Source organism: Humulus lupulus, chromosome 5, assembly GCF_963169125.1.
Source record: "Humulus lupulus chromosome 5, drHumLupu1.1, whole genome shotgun sequence".
In the NCBI taxonomy this organism is placed as follows: domain Eukaryota; kingdom Viridiplantae; phylum Streptophyta; class Magnoliopsida; order Rosales; family Cannabaceae; genus Humulus; species Humulus lupulus.
Window position 1 is genome coordinate 220,197,845 of NC_084797.1, and position 19,952 is coordinate 220,217,796.

Below are 19,952 nucleotides of genomic sequence, written 5' to 3' on the forward strand. Positions count from 1 at the left end.
TGGCAGTTGTTCTAAGACACGACAACATGATAGATACTAAAACATCCTTTCCTACCCATGAAATAAAACGACGACATTCCAGAATTTGGTGCTGTAATATAATACATGACTTCTCAAATGAGGGTACAACCTGCACGCCCTCGTTGTCAGATCTGTCTCAAGCCTGGGCATACTGCCAATAGGTGCTATCACCGTGCTAATCTTCAGTATCAGCCCTCTTCCTCTGCCCCTCGTAATTTCAACACCTACATGCCCTTTTCTATCCTCTGATTTCTTCACCTCCAACTACTGCAGCTTTGGTGTTGATCCTTCTTGGTATATGGATAGTGGTGTCTCTCACCATTTTACTCCCAATCTTAATATGCTGGACTCTGCTATTCCATACACTGGTCATGAGCAAGTTACAGTCGGCAATGGCAAACAGGCACCTATTACTCATGTTGGTAAGTCCTCCCTTCTCACTCCTTATTCCATTCTTCAATTGTGTCATGTCTATCACTCTCCTTCTCTCACTAAAAATCTTCTGAGTGTTTCTCGTTTATGTGCTGATAATCGTGCCTTTATTGAGTTTAATCCCCATTTTTCTTGGTCAAGAACCAGGTAACCCACCAGGTTCTTCTGCGGGGACAACTTGATAATGGTCTATATCGTGTCTCTCCTTCCTTCTCTAGCCGCTATGTGTCTCCTCCTCAGCTTCATGTTGCCTCTAGCTCTCCCTTTCTTCTTTGGCACTTTCATTTGGGGCACCCCAGCAAAGGCATCGTCACTTCTGTTTTATCTTTATGTAATTTGTCTTCTATTTCAGCTTCTACTTATGAATTTTGTAATGCTTGTCAGTTGGCAAAATCACATAGATTGCCGTTTCCTTTGTCGAATCCTCGTGCTTCTTCCATGTTTGAGTTGGTTCATACGGATTTGTGGGGACCTTCCCCTCTAAACTCTATTACTGGTGCTAAATATTTTGTTATGTTTGTCGATGATTACTTTCGGTTTTGTTCGTTTTATCTTTTACATTCTAAGGATCAAACTTTCAATGCTTTTGTCACTTTTCGTACCATGGTTAAAAGTCAATTTAATTGTTCTATTACATTTTATATTACAAATACAAGCATATCACCCACAATTCACAAACAAAAATAACTTAAAACTGACAGCATTACTTGGAAAGTAATAATTAATTAATAACTTCATAAACATGAACAGATCTCTTTCAAGTCATCAATTTTCATGATTGGTGGCAAAGATTTTGATATTGGTTGAGATAAACAAAGTTTTATAAGTTCTGAAAGAGAAAAGGTGCAGAACAAAAGAAAAATAGAAAAGACTGCTCTCTTATTTGAACAAAAGGCAACAGACTAAATACCAGTCTACACGTTTGGTGGTGGCCAAATCTTCCCAAATAATTCCTCAACTCGCCTCGCCTGATTAACATAACCATCCAGCCCCCTTGCTAGAAGCTCCACAGCTGCAGGCCCCATAGCTGAAGCAAGGCTCAACTGGTCCCACTTTGTGAGCTGAATTAATATTTATTTAAAGGAAATAAAGTCCATTAACTAAAAAAAAAAATTAGAGCCTAACTTAAAGGAGACATACACATTTGAGAATTTCGGAAGAAAACAGACCTCTTCTTTACTAAAACTGTAGAGGGCAGCATTCTCTGGAGATAGCCTCCTCACGAAGGAGTACTTGTCACCAGGAGTAGTGGCGGATTCTTTTAGAGATTGCAATACCTTCAGTGGTGCAATGATATAGTCAACCCTGGGAAACAAGTACAAATTAACATGAGTAGTCAAGAATTTCTAGTTACAGATGATATGAGGTCAGGTGTATGTATTTACCCTACGAGACTAAATAAATCCTGCTTATTTCGAACTGCTGCAGCCATCAACTTTGATTTATGCCCATATTTGTGGATGTAATTATAAGCCTTTGTCACCTGAAAGACAGAATAATAAGAATAATAATAATTAAAAAATGTCCACTAGCTCAATTGATCAAACAAGAAATATCATGTTTGCTGCTGACAAAACTTCTTTCATCACTCATGAGAAACTAATGATAATATGAGCTGAGATCTGGAATTTTACTGCAACAGTCTCTTAAAAGTTTTTTATTACCAAGAAGCACTTGGCATCGATAATGAATAATATCTAAGTCAAATGTACTCAAACAACAAGACCAAAGTGAAAGGCTGTATATAGCCTGGTTTAGATATTGTTAAACCATGATTATCCTCAGTAATTACAATTAGTTAATAGTAATGTTTTTCATGTTTCACTGTACACGTGTTAGGTCATATATCTCTAATGTAAATGACCCACTATATATACCTCTGTATTACCTTGTGCCCCCTTCTGAGGAATACAAACATTTATCAATTTCCTTCAACAATTTACTTTCTCTGTCATGGTATCAGAGTATTAAAAGTACTCATGGAGTCTGCCACTAGCATCAACAGCACGCCTGAGCCCACGTCGGGTCCACCTGCTTCTCAGTCCTCCCCTCCTTCTGCTCCGCCTGTCCCGATGGTCTCCCATAACCCCAACATCAACCCATTACCGTCTCTTACTTCTGTCTCAGCTTCTCTCCCCACGTTACCTTCAGCAACCCACTCCATTGCAGTCAAGCTAGATGAAAACAATTTCATTATCTGGCACACTCAAATGTTGAATATCATCATTGCAAATGGGCTAGAAGGCTTCATCAATGGGTCTCGTTCTTGCCCTGTTCTCCCCACAGCCAGCCCGTCTGAGCAACACACTCTTGAGTTCCAAGCTTGGCATCGCTACAACCGCCTCGTCATGAGTTGGCTCTACGCATCTATTAACGAGTCCTTACTGGGCCAAATCGTTGGGTATCAAACTGCCTTTGAGATCTGGGAAGCTCTTACCCAGATATATTCTGCTGCCTCCCTCTCCTGCCTCTCTGAAATCCGCACTCAGCTTCAGACCTTGCGGAAAGATGGACTCTCGGCCTTCGCCTATATCCAGAAATTTCGTGGTCTATGCAACTCTTTAGCTTCCGCTGGGGATCCTGTCTCTCTGAAAGATCAGCTCATCTACTTTCTCAACGGTCTTGGATGAGACTACAATGCCTATGTCACTCCTCTTCAGGCTCGTTCTGTTCAGCCAAATATGGAAGAAGTCTACAGTCTCTTGCTCTCCTATGACGCTCGTCTTCAACGCCAGACTTCTGTAGATACCATTAGCTCCCTTCAAGCCAACCTCGCCAATTTGACTCTCCATAAACCGAAACCCACACAACCTCCTACTTCCTCATATCCTCGTGCTTCTCCAACTAAATCTCCATATCGCCCACACACCTTCTCATCTTCTTTTCGCCCTCCACCACCACGCCCTGCTTCCTCTACCAGGCCTCGTTGCCAAATTTGCTTAAAGGTTGGCCACACTGCCAATGTTTGTTACCATCGCCAGAACTTGCAATACCATCCTCCACCTCCTTCTTCTAGACCCTTCAATGCCTTCATTACCCAGCACTCCCCTGGCCTTCTTCCCTCTCCTCCTGTCCATAACTCCACTTCCTATTCTGACCAAGGTTGGTACATGGACTCCGGTGCTTCCCATCATTTTACTCCGGATCTAAACATGCTTGAGGGTGCCCACCAATTCACTGGTACTGAACAGGTCACTGTTGGTAATGGTAAGGGTGTCTCTATCTCTCACACTGGAACTGCTCACTTACCCGGTTACCATTCCATTCTAAAGCTTTCCAAAGTTTATCATTCTCCTTCCATCTCTAAAAATCTACTCAGTGTCTCCCAATTGTGTACTGATAATAATGCATTTGTTGAATTTCACCCCCATTGTTTCTTTGTGAAGCATCAGGTCACCAAACAGCTTCTCCTCACTGGTCTTCTGCATAATGGCCTTTACAAAGTGACCTGCCCGCCTTCATCTTGTCCTCCTACTTCTTTTCAGCTGTGTCTCTCTTCTGCATCTGATCCCAACTTATGGCACACACGTCTTGGTCACCCTGCTCGTGATGTTCTTAGTTGTGTTCTGTCTCGTTGTAATGTTTCAGTGTCTAAGAAAAGTCAGTTTCATTTCTGTACCGCCTGTCAATTAGCAAAGTCTCATAGACTTCCTTTTGATGTATCTGTATCTCGGGCTGCACAGCCTTTTGAATTAATACATACTGACTTATGGGGTCCTTCTCCTGTCTCTTCAATTACTGGTGTCAAGTTTTTTATACTGTTTATCGATGATTTTTCCAGATTCACTTGGTTATATTTACTTCGATCAAAAGATGAGGTCTATAATGCCTTCCTCACTTTTCACACTATGATCAAAACTCAATTTGCTGCCAACATAAAGAAAGTTCGATCTGATTGGGGTGGTGAATTTCGTACCCTTCCCTCTTTCTTTGCCAAGTATGGCATTCTACATGAACTCTCCTGTCCATACACTCCCCAACAAAATGGGCGGGTGGAACGTAAAAATCGTCATGTCGTAGAAATGGGGCTTGCCATGCTTGCCCATGCCTCCGTTCCTCATGCGTATTGGCCCTATGCTTTTTCTACAGCGACTTACCTTATCAATCGTCTACCTACTCGTGTCCTCCAGTTGGCTAGTCCCTATTCCGTTCTTTATGGCAAGAACCCTCCTATAGTCATCTTAAGGTGTTTGGTTCTGAATGCTTTCCCTTCTTGCGCCCTTACAATGCGCACAAACTTGAATTTTGGTCACTGTCCTGTATTTTTCTTAGCTATAGCAGTCATCACAAGGGATATCTTTGTTTACACCCCATCACTGGTCGCATATATGTTACACGCCATGTGATATTTAATGAAACCCGGTTCCCTTTTGCTCACACATCTGCTTCACCACCTCCTAGTACCCCTTCTGTTGTCATTAATTCATTACCTTTCATACCACCACCTTCTTCTCCCACCACTACAGCCCATGTCTCTCCCTCTACTCCTTCTTCCTCTCACTCTTCTCCTTCCACTATCTCTCCACCATCTCCTACCCCTTCCCCATCCGCCAGCCCCTCTATCCCTTCTTCCAGTGAACAGCCCAGTGCACCTAAAAACATTCACCCCATGCTTACTAGAGCCAAACTGGGTATATTTAAACCAAAGCTCTTTGCTAGCACCCTCACTGAGATACCCATTGAACCTTCTTCCTTCACTGAGGCCTCCAAACTTCAAGTGTGGCGTGATGCTATGCAAACAGAATTTTCTGCCTTAACCTCTCAAGGCACATGGCAACTGGTTCCCAAACCACCTGGTGCTACAATAGTGGGCTGTAAATGGGTTTTTAGAGTGAAATTACATGCTGATGGCACTGTCGAGCGGTATAAGGCTCGCCTTGTAGCGAAAGGATTTCACCAAACACCGGGCTTAGATTTCCACGAAACTTTTAGCCCTGTTATCAAGCCGTCAACAATCATATTAGTGCTCAGTATTGCTGCTTCTTGCCACTGGGAGATAAAGCAACTTGATGTTCATAATGCATTTTTGCATGGGGACCTCCTTGAAACTGTTTATATGAGTCAACCACAGGGGTTTATCGACTCTGTCCATCCTGATCATGTGTGTTTACTTTCAAAGTCCTTGTACGGGTTGCGCCAATCGCCTAGGGCCTGGTTTACAAAGTTAAGTTCTGTATTAACTCAGTGGGGTTTTTGGGCTTCTCAAGCCGACACATCTATGTTTCTGTACAACACTAATGGTGTATCCATCATTGCTCTCATCTACGTTGACGATATCTTAATAACTGGCTCTTGCTCGAAGTCTATTGCCGCTCTCACTGCCTACCTCAATTCTCAGTTCGCTGTGAAAGATCTTGGCCCCTTACACTTCTTCCTTGGCATTGAGGTCCATCGTTCTACCGCGGGATTACATCTCAGCCAAACAAAGTACTTCCGTGACTTGCTTTCCAAAACTGGTATGCTGGATTCCAAACCGTTGCCTAACCCCATCGCTTTGGGCACCATTTCCATCCATGATGGTATTCCACTCCCCTCGGCTACTGATTATAGAAGTCTGGTTGGTGCATTACAGTACTGCACTATTACCCGCCCTGATCTAGCTTTCTCAGTCAACAAGCTCTGCCAGTTTATGCATGCTCCTACCGATGTGCACATGAAGGCAGCCAAATGTGTCCTTCGCTATATTAAGGGAACTGGTCACCTCGGACTTCTTATTCAACCAAACTCCGATCACACACTTCATGCTTACACAGATGCGGACTGGGCCTCTTGCCCCGATGATCGCCGAAGCACAAGCGCTTACTGCATTTTTCTAGGCCACAATCTCATCTCTTGGTCTTCCTCAAAACAGAAAGTAGTCTCTCGCTCCAGCACCGAATCCGAGTACCGTGCTATGGAAAATGGCGCTGCTGAAGCATCCTGGCTTGAATCATTACTCTCTGAACTTGGGCTTCCATTGCATCAACCTCCAACACTTTACTGTGACAACCTGAGCTCGCTGCACCTTGCTTCTAACCCTGTTCTTCATGCCCGTTCAAAACATGTTGAACTTGACTATCATTTTTGTTCGCGAACGTGTCACAAGGAAACCTTTACGCCTCTGTTTTACACCCTCTGCTGATCAAATTGCTGATTGTCTCACCAAACCTTTGGTCACAACTCGATTTCAAGAATTGCGAAACAAACTCACTGTGCTTCCTCGTCCCATGAGTTTGCGGGGGATGTTAAACCATGATTATCCTCAGTAATTACAATTAGTTAATAGTAATGTTTTTCATGTTTCACTGTACACGTGTTAGGTCATATATCTCTAATGTAAATGACCCACTATATATACCTCTGTATTACCTTGTGCCCCCTTTTGAGGAATACAAACATTTATCAATTTCCTTCAACAATTTACTTTCTCTGTCAGATATTAGGAAGAAGAATTAAAAGGGTTTTGAAAAAAATTTCCAGGACAGGTGTCCTTCCTCATGCAATGCAAGCTGTACAAAGAATAATAAGAGAGGAATATACATTAACTAATTACAATAGAAAAGAATTAATTACAACAGAAAGTATTAATGTGTATTAGCGTGCTTAACACAAAGAAAGGCATAGAACAGTAGGTATTTAGAAGAGTTGTTAATTTGCCTATCATAGATTTTTTTTTTAAAAAAAAAAACTGCATTAGTAAATAAATACCCATTATTAAAATATATCGAGATAAGACTATGCCATAATCAAGCTTACTAAGAATTTAAACAGAATTCCATGCAACTATGGAATTAAGATATTAAAACTGTTATAACTAACCAAAGCTATCCCAGGGTCTTCTCCTCTTTTGAGTGCAGCTTCTACCTCAGGGTCGCCAGAATGATTTCGTGCCCAATCCTGAATAATAAATAGGAACATCAATGACATGAAACTGAGAAGAACAAGATCATTATGGAACCAAAGGTAGAAGATTACCCTGATTCGACCAACAAATATCTGAATAACAGATGCACCAGCTTGAGCTGCAGCTGCAGCTTGAGCGAAGCTAAGGAAACAAAAGGAAACTATCACCATAAATAAGAAGGTAATAAAATGGAACTAATAAGAAGTAATGGCAGAAGACAAGCAAAGATAATTTATTCAAAATGATGAGTACCCACGACAAAGCTATGCAAGAGAAAGTAATGTACTTAACCATTAATTAGAACATATATAAAACCTGTATACAAAAGTCAAATGAGTTTGTATGCCCTCAGATTCCAGTAATCTTGCAGCCTCTATTCCCTAAGTGGAGATGCAATCAATTAGAAAAAATAGTTAGATGACAAAAACTATGAGCATTCATGAATATATTCCCTTGAAGAAAAATCTAAAGATAAGGTATAGAGATGTTTTGTCATGAAACTTACTTGCCAAGTTGAAGGAATTTTGAACAACAAACGCTCAGAAGGGACATCAATTTCATTGTAAAGCTTCAACAGATCATGAACCTGCATTGTTGATAAAGTACTTGTGCAAACCACAACAAAATTAATAGCAAGTAAAGCACTAGCATCAGAGGGATAAGATAGACTACAAGTACAGCTTCAGATACATGAAGCAGATTCGGAATACATTCCATTTCTCATTTTGTGCCCTATGTACAGTTTACAATTCCAATGAGATTTCAAAGTTTGAAAATCATAGTGCACAGTGATGGTTTCATCTCCAAAATACAAATTTGATAGCTAACACAATAAATAATCATCAATACAACAGCAAGAAACAAAAATGGGAATTACAAATGACACATCAATACCTTTCTAATGATGCCATGTGTGTCATATGCAAGTCGTGCATCCACTTCTGTTGAAACTCGACCAGGGACAAGTTTTGCCAAATCACCACCAACATTCACAAGAGCCTACACCACCAAAAAAAATTGTGAAACTTTCTTGTCAATTCAAGCAATATGCTTTCCTAATCATTGGAGCAGAATACCAATATGATTTTGTATGTACTTTACACTGATATGGTTGACAGCAGCCAAGCATATGCTTAACAAAGAACCAATTTTACAGAAAATTGACAGCTGCAAGATGCTATTTCCGTATGAGCAACCTTTTCATTGGTTATAACTAGCCATTAGTTTTCTCTACCCAGACAATCCAAGTGATTTCTTGCACTTGTATTCTTAGTTTTAGTTCTTATTATCTTTGTTCCTTGAGAGAGAAGAGTAGCTAGAAGCTTTAGGAGTGTAACAAGGACTCTGGTGTTTCTTTTGATTTAAGAAGATCGGTGAATTTTGAAACAAAAGTTCCACATTGGTTAAGCAAGTAAATGAGAATGAATTTACAAAAGGTTAGGCTACTCCCCTCAAAAGCTCTAATCTTTTGAGATTGTATACATGTCCCAATACTAACATTATAAAAATTTGATTAAACCAACTCTGATAGTGAAACAGGCAGCAATAAAGGATATGATTAAACCAACCTTGTTAGAGAAACAAGACAGCCTCAGCTCAGAATTTTCCAGTTTACAGCACTCAAAATCTGCCAAAGCCATATCCACAGCATTCTATATACAAAACAATAACAAAAATCAGCTCACTTTGATCCATTTTTCATATTCACTGAGATTGAATAGTTACCCTAAATATGGTGTCAGGAAGACCGCAAATTCCCAAGAGGAGGGAAGAGCTGACTGTAGCAGCAGTTGGAGGAAACCTGTATTCCACAAAAATTCAGCAAACAAAAATCACTGAAAAGGCTCATCTTCATCCATTACTAAAGACTTAATTAGAAAAGAAAAATTACTAAAGGAGATTTTGTATAATTAAAATAATAATAAAAAAAAGATTTTATACTTCTCGAAATCATCGAAAATGACAGTGTCCGGAACAATCTCACTGAAAGTAGAGATGGCTTCTAACTCAGTACCCGAGCCTAACAAAGCATATGATTCAGAAGACCAAAAATAAGAACTTGGCCATGTAAACAGAACAAGAAATTCAAAAATTCACCGCAAATGATAAAATATAAGTAAACGATGGCAAACCAGTGTCGAGCGAGGAAGAAGAGCCAGACGAAGCTCGAATCACAGGGAAGTGTTTGGGAAGCTTGGAACAGATCACCAAATGAGAAGGTCTGGATCCATCTGAGAAGCTCAATCTTCTTCCCTGTCCATGAATCGATCAGTTCAAACCACTCAAATTAACTGAACTACAATACACATGCATATATATATATATACAGAGAGAGAGAGAGAGAGAGTGTACCTGGATAGAAGAAGATGAGAGCGCAGAAGAAGGCGGAGATTGCAAGGAAAGTGACATTTGAGAGAGAAATTCAGTTGAATTTGATGGGATTAAGTCTGTACTAATACTCGCTACTCAGCTCAAATTGGATCACTAATTTCTTTATATTTATAAATAAAATTAATTATATATATAAATAATATTCATGTTAAACTCATCCAATTTGCGATAAATATGATATACATTTTTTTCCTTCTTTTTTCTGTTTGTTAGTTGTGTCACTATATTTTTAATAGCCAAATTGTATTATAATTTATTAATTACTCATAAACAATCTTTATTTCGCTTAGAAATTGCACTTAATTTAGGATTTTCAGTCCCGCCAAAAAAAAGAAACGCTTAATTTTGCAAAATTGTCTAATAAATAAAACTTTTTCCCTTTTAAAAAAAACACACTTTGTGCAAGAAATGGAAATACAATTTTTCCGTGAAAATTAGACCACGTACCCATTTTAAATGATCTACTTTAATTTTTACCCACTTTTTTTAACTCTTATTTTAATACCCAAATTTTCAATTAATGTATCTATTATACCCCTTTAATTACATATTTTTTTTTCTCCTTAAACACACTACAATTAGAATGCATTTCTAATTTAACTATAATATGACACATATAATACACATTACAATAACACTTAGAACCATGTGCTCAAATAAGGGTAATTTGGGAAGTCTCATGATAATAATGGGTAAAGTTCAACTAAATATATTTAATGTCTAATTTTAGTTAACTACTCCTAAAAGTGGGTAGTTCTCAACTTTTCCCAATTTTTTCGGCATGGCCTATGCGACTGTTTTTGGGCTACTACTCATTGGGCTTTGCTACCATATTCTTCATTCAACATACTTCTTTGTAAGTTTATGTTATTTTTAACAATAATTTTTGCTATAGATTATTTTCTGGCCACTCTAAGATCGGGGGTGGTAACATTAGAACGACTATTTTTAGAAGAACCAAACCCATGGTTTAAACTTAACTTACTTTTTGAGGAGGTCATTTTGGTATATAACAAATGTTATCGTCGCTCAAAAAGATGACTTGAAAAATTGATTTTATACTATGATTCAAAAGTAACTTTTTTCTATTTTGTTAACAAAAAGTTAATTACAATTCAAAATTTAACGAGTTATCAAAAGGTATACTTTTATTTTACATTTTAAAAATTAACATGTAGTATCCTAAACAACCTTTAAAAATAATTTAAAAACCTCTTATTTAGAATACTATATGATAAATTTTAAATAGAAAATAACAAAATTAGTTGGTTGTTTTAAAATTATGTTAAATTAAGTCATATTTTAAAGGGTAAACAAAAAAAGTATGTTTAATCATTTTTAAGACAACCAAAAGGAAACCAATTTTTTTTGTGATTATTTTGTTACCTAGAATAAAATGTAACTTTGGTATTTTTATATGTATTTATTTTAGTTTTATCTATATTTTTTAACAATTATTTTTAATATTGGTATTTTTTAAATTATTTCTTATTTTTATACTTTTAAAAACTTCCCTACAAGGTACGAATTCGATACTTACATAGCCACATGTATTGATATTTGTCATTCTTGAAGTTTCTATCAAATATTTGTCATTCTTGTAGTTTCTATCAACTAAGACATTTCTCAAAGTAACACCATACAACGTAAGATTCAAATGTTGAACTTATTTATATAGCCATCACCATGCATAACATACATTAATCTGAATGAAAATCATAAAATATAATTAGAAAAGGGAGTCATTGCTCTTTATATATTAGTCAAAATGGCAATTAAATGAAAGTAGCATAATTAATTAGATTACAAGTAGAAAAAGAAAAAGAACAAACTTTAATTACAATGGTAAAATCCATCATTGATTTAGATCTAATAGCTGAGAACAATGAAGACAATTGGCAGATTATGAAGCTGCTTGCTTATTATTGATATTATAATGAAAAGTAGAAAAATTCAAAGCTAAACAAATTGCCTACATTTATAGATATAAATATTGTCAGAATAATCAAAATCACATTAGGCCTCTTCTTTCTCTTTCCATCTCACAAGGGACTTGAGGAACTGCATGACCTACACATAATAATTTAATAAAAAGATTAATTCATTTAAGCCCAAAAATTATATAAAAATAAAATCAGATCAATAGAGGATTATTATTGGTTAAAAACCTCAGATGGGTCTTTGAGGGAGTAAAATGCCTTGGTCTCTTTGGGTACTGGGGACACCAGAATTCCATAACCTCTATTTTCCTCCCTTAAAAACTGAAAGAGAATAATAATAATAATAATAATAAGAAAAGTTACAAAAGAAAAAAAAAATCAAAGAAAGAAACAAAAGTGGTCAAATTCAAACAAAATGGAAAACCTATCAAGACTAATTAGTTTACCTTAAATGCATCTTCATCGGTCCTATCATCACCTAGAAAGATTGGTAGCACATCATCTCTATTATTTATGCCTGCACCAATTAATTGATATTTTTGTCAAAAATCATAAAAAAATAGCAATAAAAAAACTATATAAATATATATATCCAGAATCGTCTCTTTCAAAGATTATCATTCCAATAGCCGTCGAATCAATTATTGAGAATGTGAACTGATCAATAACCATCAAATCGATTATTGAGAATATGAAGTTATTAATTATTAAAAAAAAATTGGGACAGGCAAATTACAAACATTAATTACACATTGTATAATTAATCATAATTATACAATTAAAAGTGATACGGATCCCACTTTAAAATATTTCTGACTTAGATTAAATATAGCAACATAATCACAAAAATTTAAAACACATAATATGTAGGGATGTGTATTCATACCAAGAGATTCAAGCAAAAATTCCACAGCCTTTCCCTTGTTCCAGTCAATCACAGGGCGAATTTCTAAAACCTATCATAAATAAAACAATAATTGCCACCATAGTTTAGTAAATTAAAATTAAAAATCAGAAATTATAATATTAACATATAAAAAAAAGTGAAAAAAGTTATAATAGAATATATATATTATTATTACCCTTCGCCCATGAGTCAATCGTAAACGAGGGTAGTCCTTTAGTATATCATGGACACATTGTGCAATGAAAGGCCAATTCTGATAACAAACCACCAAAAATTGAACTCAACATAATTAGTATTATTAATTTTTTTTTTTTAAATTAAGCTTGTTTGTTTTGCTTGACCAATAATATTTAAGAGAATTATGTGATTAATTACCGTTTCATCTACATTGCGATAATGTACAGAAGCACAAAACTTGTGATTTTCAACTTTTGCACCTTCGATTCCTTTAGTATTTTCGACCAGGGTTCTAAAAACCTGAATTTAAATTTAATAAAATAAAACTCCAGTATGAATTTTCAATCAATAAATGAATCAAGATCATAAGCACAAGTGTTTGTCAAAACTTACCTCATCGATCATAGATAAAAACTCTTTAGCAGGCTGGAAGAGCTTTACCTCCTTACCCTATTATAAAGAAAATATTTAGTTGAATATCATATATATATATATATATATATTATAAAAGAGCTGTTAAAGGTGAAAGGGCAATTAATTACCTGTTTATCATTGGATTTGACACAGTTAGGGCCCATAATGTCCATTCCATGGCTACCAGCATAATAGAGCTCTGTTAGTCCTATTAATTCAAAAACCTGAACACAATGAACTTTATATTAGTAAATTAATTAATTAAAGTGTAATTAACAACATCTTAGAATAAAAAATCTAGCTATATATATACATATAAATACCTTGTCACGGCTTCTTCCAGTTATGATTGCAGTGGGAAAATACTTTGCAACATTTTTCACAGCAGAACGCATCTGATGAGACAATGAATTTTGAATTAGTACATATATATATATATATATAATTAGATAGATACATATATGATAAGTACATATTTTCATACCGAATTAGACATAACTGCACGGTCAGGGTCGTCTACTATGGGAGAGAGAGTCCCATCATAGTCAAGAAAAATTGCTATTCTCTTGTTCTCTGCTTGCTTCACAATTTGACTAAAACATTTCAGTGCAGATGGATACTTAAGCTGCAAGCACACACACAAGAGTAACACATCAAAAACATATTAGAAACATTAATTCATGAATATTCCACTCATAATGAGTTGTAAACCATCTAGATTAGAGATTTAGTTTAAGAGTTGTCATTTTTAAAAGACTAGAGATTTGGTTCAAAATGAGCATCCAATTTAGAATTTGAAGCAATTATTAGTTCAAAAAAGAAAAAAGAAAAAAGAAAAGAAATTGTATTATACCATCCATGAGAATTCAGCACTATCAAAGTCATCTTGAGGAAGATGATGATCAAGTGATGAAGAGAAATCCTTCATGAACTTCTTCCTCGGAGGAGAAGAGGATTTCATGGCATCAAGCCAGCCATTGGAGCTAACATCGTCGAGCTTAGCGGGCATCCTCCTCGGAATCAAAATGCATTTTGGAGGGGAAAATGAGGCTCCTTGCTGATGGTGGTGGTGCTGGTGATGATGATGATGGTACAAGCTTGAATGGATGCCTAGTCTTGACTTGTTGCTCACAGAAGATGGTGCAGGGTCAGTCAGCACAGGAGAAGAATGGCTTGATTTCATCTCCATATTACCAAATGTTGTTAATTAATTCCAATTAGCTATATATTATAACTAGTTTGTTCTGGATTCGATCAGTACTAGAATAAGTTCGATCACCCAACTCTTTTGTCTATGAAAAACCACCTCTTCAATGTTTTCTTATCACTGCTGCTAGGTGAGCAGTGGGCCATTAAAAACGAGCTCCCTGAAAACTATTCACAAACCCAGTCTCATCAACAATGGACTTGGAAATTTTAAATCCAATCAATAATATTATAATACATATATATAATATGTACCTTCTCATCCCAAGAACTGCAATGCATTTATAGCAGGTGAATCATGATGATGATGATGATGATATAAAGCTTCTGGGACCAAGTAAAACAGCACCTACATATGCATATGGATAATATAGTTAATAATAAAGACTTAAAGTTTTAAAATATATATGTTGCCAAAAATGGTTTTTTTTTTCCTAACTAGAAAATGGCTTCGCATTTAGGAGAAAAGTAGAAATAGCTTACAACCCCATACGACATTAATTCCCAATAAGTCCAAACAAAGCATACATATATATAAATATTTTAAGTCCAAACAAAGCACATATATATACGACATTAACAGCATGTATATAAATATACATATATAAATATTTGTGCTATTTCTCATTATCTCCACGTATACTTTACATCACCCACGATTACACACAAAGATGAAATAATAATATAAGTTTCGATTTCATCTTCTCTGGTAGATTTGCACTTAAAATATGCGTACTATAATTACACATAGAACATAGACAAACAAAAGTACTAAATGTTAGAAATATATATAAATAACTAATGCAACTTATATTGTGGGCCAGGAAATGCATACATTGATTCATGTAGATCTAAACATGAGCAGCAGTACTCTCAAAATTGCATTATTTCAAAAACTAAAAAAAAATTAAAATGAATATTTCTATGGTGACAAGACATTACAACCACCACCGAATTAAACAAACATGCCCCTCAATAGTTTTTTTTTTTCTTTAATGAAGAAAAATAAAGAAAAAAAGATATAAACTCCAATCAAAAGGACAAGGTGTGGTTGCCTGGTTGGATCAGATCACTCGAACCTTATATATAAAAGTAGTTCATTTACAAACTTATAAGAGGTGATTATTAAGACTAGTGGCTGCAAAGGAAGAAAAATGTTAACTTTACCCAAACAAACAAAGAGCAAAGTTATATTGATTTTAAATTCATATATATATGGTAAGGTAGCTGACACCTTTGAAGAATAATATTAATAATAAATGAAAGACTAAATCTTTAACCAGAGAGAGACAACCCCATCAGAGAGATCACATATACATATATATGAACAATGTAATTGATAATGTAAACCAGACAAACATGACAACCTCCACGTTTCCGACGTTATATATATAATATACAAAGCCATAAATGTTCAGTTCTAAAAAAAGAAAGCTGAGAAACTTTTCATCTACAAAGAAAAAGCTAAGAAAAGAATAATATTGAAAAAATATTGGTAGTAATTACCTGTTAAAATAAAACGTAGAAGTGAAGAAAAAGCGGCGGGGGTTTGAGACTAACTTTACGAATGAATGAAGAAAACTACCCAAACTGAAACACCAGAAAATGATGGCCAAATTTTTATAATACTAATAATAAGAGAGAGAGGGAGAGAGAGAGAGAAGCGAAAATATTGATAAGAGAAAGAGATCAGGAATAGGAGAAGAGGAAGGATCTAAAACCGAAATGCTTAGCCTATTTATAGACTCTTCTTACCACAGAGACGTGTTTCGCAAGGAAACTCCTTTCTTTTTGGTTCTTATTCATTCTCACAAACAAAACACTCCAATCACTTTTAATTTTATTTTTTATAATAATTTTACAAAATTACTAAATCGAATTTCTGAATTTTATTATTTTTATTAAAAAAAAGTAATTTAACTTTTTCTCTTGCAAAATTGATATTTATATTATACTTTTTTAATTATTAATGATAGATTTTTTTTAAAAAATCACATAAAAATTAAAAAATTGTAAAACAAAAAATTAATGATTTTTTTTTTGTCCATAAGCATTAAATGGTGTAGAATATTTATGCTGAAACTTTTTTTTTTTACTATACGAAAATTCAAAGCTAAAGAGATAAGAATTTTTTTTTTTTTAAATGAGGTGGAAAGGACACGTGTAAAGAGCATAACAGTGGTGAGCAGGGGTGAGACACCTGCGGATGAGTCAAAATCTACGTGGCCACGTGTCAAAATGGGGCCCGCAATTGAAGGAACGGCCTGATTTCGTGCTCCAGTCACTTTCTTGCACAACTGGCACTCGTCGGTGGCGGTAATATAAATCTCCTTATTTCTTTTTATTTTTAATTAAAAAAAAAAAGCAAAATGGGGAGGTGCACGTGACAATGGAAGAAAGAGAAGGAGTGTCACGTGCGAAAAGGTCCCGAGTCTGAGCCGCTCGTATCTCGTGTAAATGTAAAAGGCCTCAAAGTATCCAGCTGGCAACTCGGCCTTTCTCTCTACTTTCTTTTATTTTATTTATTTTTTTAAAAATATTTATTTAAAGATTATGGCTCAATAAATAAATTGTTTTTATATTTGAAAAACAGCTAAAAATTAAAAAATAATAAAAATAAAAATAAAAAACAACGGGCGGGGGGGGTTAGGTCAAGAGTCAAGACAACATGTGTAGGTATATATGAAGAAATTTGTGCACTCATTTTCTCCTCATTTTTTAGTTTTTAACATTAATAAATATTTCGTTTCTTTCGATATTTTCTATATAAAAATGAGTGATGATATATTTTTTGGGGGTCAATCAAATTAGGTAATATGGTACTAGGAAAATAATTGAATTAAATTTGGAAGCTTTCTAGCTTAGGTCGAACACAAGATTAATAATTCAATACGTACAATAAAACTTTCGTTAAAAAAATATCATAAAAAACTACTAACATTTGAATTTTTTACATTTGCTTTGAGATGTATACAATAATGGAATAATGATATCATAACAATATATACAATAGGGGAATTCTTCTATAGGAGCTTCACTTTAAGCCCTACCAATAGGGCTCTTAGTGCTTACAACCCGTGAATAGTTTTCAGCGCGATTTTTTTTTATGACCGTGTATATTGTAGCTATTTAGAATATCCTGCAAATTTTCATAAAATTCCGAATAGTTTACAGTACCGAAAACTAGGTTCAAACATGTTCTTGCACGCGTGACTAATTTTTTTTTATGCGCGTGGAAAACAACATGTTTGAACCTAGTTTTCGGTAATGTAAATTATTCGGAATTTTCTGAAAATTTGCAGATGCTCTAAATAGCTACAATATACACGGTCATAAAAAAAAAGTCGCGCCGAAAACTATTTACAGGTCGAGAAACACTGAAAACCCTACCGGTATGGCTTAAAGTGAAGCCCCTATAGAAGAATTGTCCTACAAATATATATACATCAATATTAATTTTTGTAGCATTATTCATTCTTATTTACAGATACTATATACAAGCAACTTGCAATATGCATGTTAGGTTAGTTTTATTTATAGAATTTATTAATTATTTTTATTAAATTTATATTAATGTCATATAAATTTTGAAATAAATATCATATTTCAATTAAATAATTTATTTATTTTTGTTTAAATTTATATTTGTTCTAGTTTTTGAATTTGGGAGTGACAAGAAGAGATTATATATTATATGTTTAATGTAATATTAAATGTTATACGTGGATTTTAAATTTAAGTTTCTTGCTAGTTTTTTTTTTAAAAAGTAATTTATTGCTGATTCACATTATATTATATGTTTGATATGATATTATTCTAATAAATCAGTTTAAGTTTAATTAAATTTTATTTAAGTTATAAAACGTACACTTCAAAAAACAAGGCCTATACCGAGAACAAATGTCGTCGGCATAAGCCTGAATGTTCTCGGTATAGCCTCTACCGAGAACATGTTCTCGGCAGTAAGTCCTCGGTACAGCCACATCGGTAGAGGCAAACTTCTACCGACGACATTCAATATGTTCTCGGTATAAGTTTTACCGAGACATGTCGTCGACAGAGAGTGGACAATGTCCTCGGCACACCCAACCCAAATTTTTCATATTGACGGGCTATACCGAGGACAATGTCCTCGGTATAGACTCGGCCGATATTTTTTTTATATTTGTAATGTTTATTCACTTATTTATTTATTTAATTTGAATTAAATATAAAACAATAGAATCAAATTAAAACACTTATATTAAACATATAAATCAAAACATAAGAGTACATTTGCTGAATCAAAATAAAGAGTTGTCCTAAACATGAAAATGTAATAGTCCATAGTAATAAAATTCACACATAAGTCCTACTGACTCGGTGCTCCAACATCGGGATCATCAGGTGGTGGTGGGGCACATTGAGATCCTGGGGTGATACAATGAGTCTGGATGTGCTCCTCTAATTGTCGAACACGCTTTCTCATCTCAGACATTTCTTCATCTCTAGTTTGTGGAGGATCAATAGTAAATGGAGTTCGATCCCTTATGTTAAGGATACGTCCATATCCTTTCTGGTGCCCACGTCGTTTTCCGAAGATAGTTTGTACCAAAAATAAGTCGTCATCTTCGGGCGCACTTGAAATTGGTGTGGAACTCTCAGTATCAGTTGTCTGTGTCTACTGTGTGTCGCGATATGCACGCAATTCCTTCTATGATACAATATATAATGTAATTATGTATTATAAACAAACAACTAAATTTTTTTAAAATGTTTAAAAAACGTACCCAAGTTTTTTTGGCTGTCTCTGCCACCCACCCTGTGCCTGATTTATGGTGAGTATCCATCCAGCTATCCGGAATATGCTCAAGTTGCCCAGTCTCTAAATTGCACTGTCACGTACATATATTTTTATAAAATTAATAATTAAATGTAAATAAGAAAAACAAACATAAAAATAATTAATTAACTAACTTTATTATAGCGCAGCGCTGGGATTGACTGAGAGCCTCCATAGCTAAGTTCTTTCAGTTTCTTCCTATTTTCCTTGTTGACCCCAGAACATTTCTGCAAAAAGTTGTCGTTAGTAATATATTTAATTAAGATAGTTAAGTTTAGCAAGAAATTAATACCTTAATTTCTGGGCGTCGAAAAAATTCAATGGATTTTTTCCACTGCGTATCTGTGCAACCACCATAACAATTTTGTGGCCCATTAATCGTTAAATGTTCTTTAATATCGTACTTCCAGTCATAATACTTTTAGCACATGATGTATCAATGCCTCTCAAGATCCCAGGCATGTGCCTTGTCCATATCTAGTATGCCCGATATCAAACAAATCATCCTAATTTACAAACATTTATTAGTAAATATGATATATAACCTAAAATTAGAATTAACATAAAAATACATAAACTACTTACCTCCAGATGTGCAAGTATTCTTTGTTTCGAGGCATTTGGTACTTTTGACCATTGAGGACAGTCTGGATATGTGTACTGTTGAACAAGTAATCCGAGCTCTCTTGAGAAATTTGAGCTGTAATCTCCGATCTCTTTATATGTTCTCCCTCGCACATCCCACTCGAGTGGGAGAGG

At 35.2% G+C, this 19,952-nt stretch overlaps 2 protein-coding genes across 3 annotated transcripts; both read right to left on the reverse strand.

Annotated features, from left to right (window-relative positions):
- Window positions 1-1,160: 1,160 nt before the first annotated feature.
- On the reverse strand, window positions 1,161-9,841 carry LOC133778202 (uncharacterized). Its single transcript, XM_062218068.1, has 13 exons — window positions 9,689-9,841; window positions 9,469-9,589; window positions 9,278-9,356; window positions 9,062-9,137; window positions 8,905-8,988; window positions 8,231-8,335; window positions 7,842-7,922; window positions 7,652-7,716; window positions 7,408-7,477; window positions 7,252-7,329; window positions 1,839-1,936; window positions 1,623-1,758; window positions 1,161-1,514 (listed from the first exon to the last, which is right to left on the reverse strand). The coding sequence occupies exons 1-13, from the start codon at window positions 9,743-9,745 to the stop codon at window positions 1,368-1,370; spliced, it is 1,197 nt and encodes a 398-aa protein (XP_062074052.1). The 5' UTR covers window positions 9,746-9,841; the 3' UTR covers window positions 1,161-1,367.
- A 1,612-nt stretch (window positions 9,842-11,453) lies between these two features.
- LOC133778203 (probable trehalose-phosphate phosphatase F) lies at window positions 11,454-16,083 on the reverse strand. Of its 2 annotated transcripts, none has more exons than XM_062218070.1 (13): window positions 15,878-16,083; window positions 14,627-14,720; window positions 14,019-14,532; window positions 13,650-13,790; window positions 13,489-13,560; window positions 13,294-13,389; window positions 13,145-13,201; window positions 12,950-13,051; window positions 12,750-12,827; window positions 12,554-12,623; window positions 12,114-12,184; window positions 11,896-11,988; window positions 11,454-11,797 (listed from the first exon to the last, which is right to left on the reverse strand). In XM_062218070.1, the coding sequence occupies exons 3-13, from the start codon at window positions 14,352-14,354 to the stop codon at window positions 11,744-11,746; spliced, it is 1,170 nt and encodes a 389-aa protein (XP_062074054.1). In that variant the 5' UTR covers window positions 14,355-14,532; window positions 14,627-14,720; window positions 15,878-16,083; the 3' UTR covers window positions 11,454-11,743. The 2 variants fall into 2 exon arrangements, with proteins under 2 accessions (XP_062074054.1, XP_062074053.1); XM_062218069.1 differs by having other exon boundaries at window positions 14,019-14,539.
- Window positions 16,084-19,952: the final 3,869 nt, after the last annotated feature.

Bases quoted from the DNA above. Each gene is read 5' to 3' on its own strand.
- LOC133778202 (XM_062218068.1), bottom strand. From the start codon at position 9,745: ATGTCACTTTCCTTGCAATCTCCGCCTTCTTCTGCGCTCTCATCTTCT. The intron at 9,357-9,468 runs GTTTGCCATCGT...ATGCTTTGTTAG, and splicing joins TTCTTCCTCGCTCGACACTG to GCTCGGGTACTGAGTTAGAA. The intron at 7,923-8,230 runs GTATTGATGTGT...TCAACAATGCAG, and splicing joins CACATGGCATCATTAGAAAG to GTTCATGATCTGTTGAAGCT.
- LOC133778203 (XM_062218070.1), bottom strand. From the start codon at position 14,354: ATGGAGATGAAATCAAGCCATTCTTCTCCTGTGCTGACTGACCCTGCA. The intron at 13,791-14,018 runs GTATAATACAAT...GTGTGCTTGCAG, and splicing joins GTGCTGAATTCTCATGGATG to CTTAAGTATCCATCTGCACT. The intron at 12,185-12,553 runs GTATGAATACAC...TAATTGGTGCAG, and splicing joins ATTTTTGCTTGAATCTCTTG to GCATAAATAATAGAGATGAT.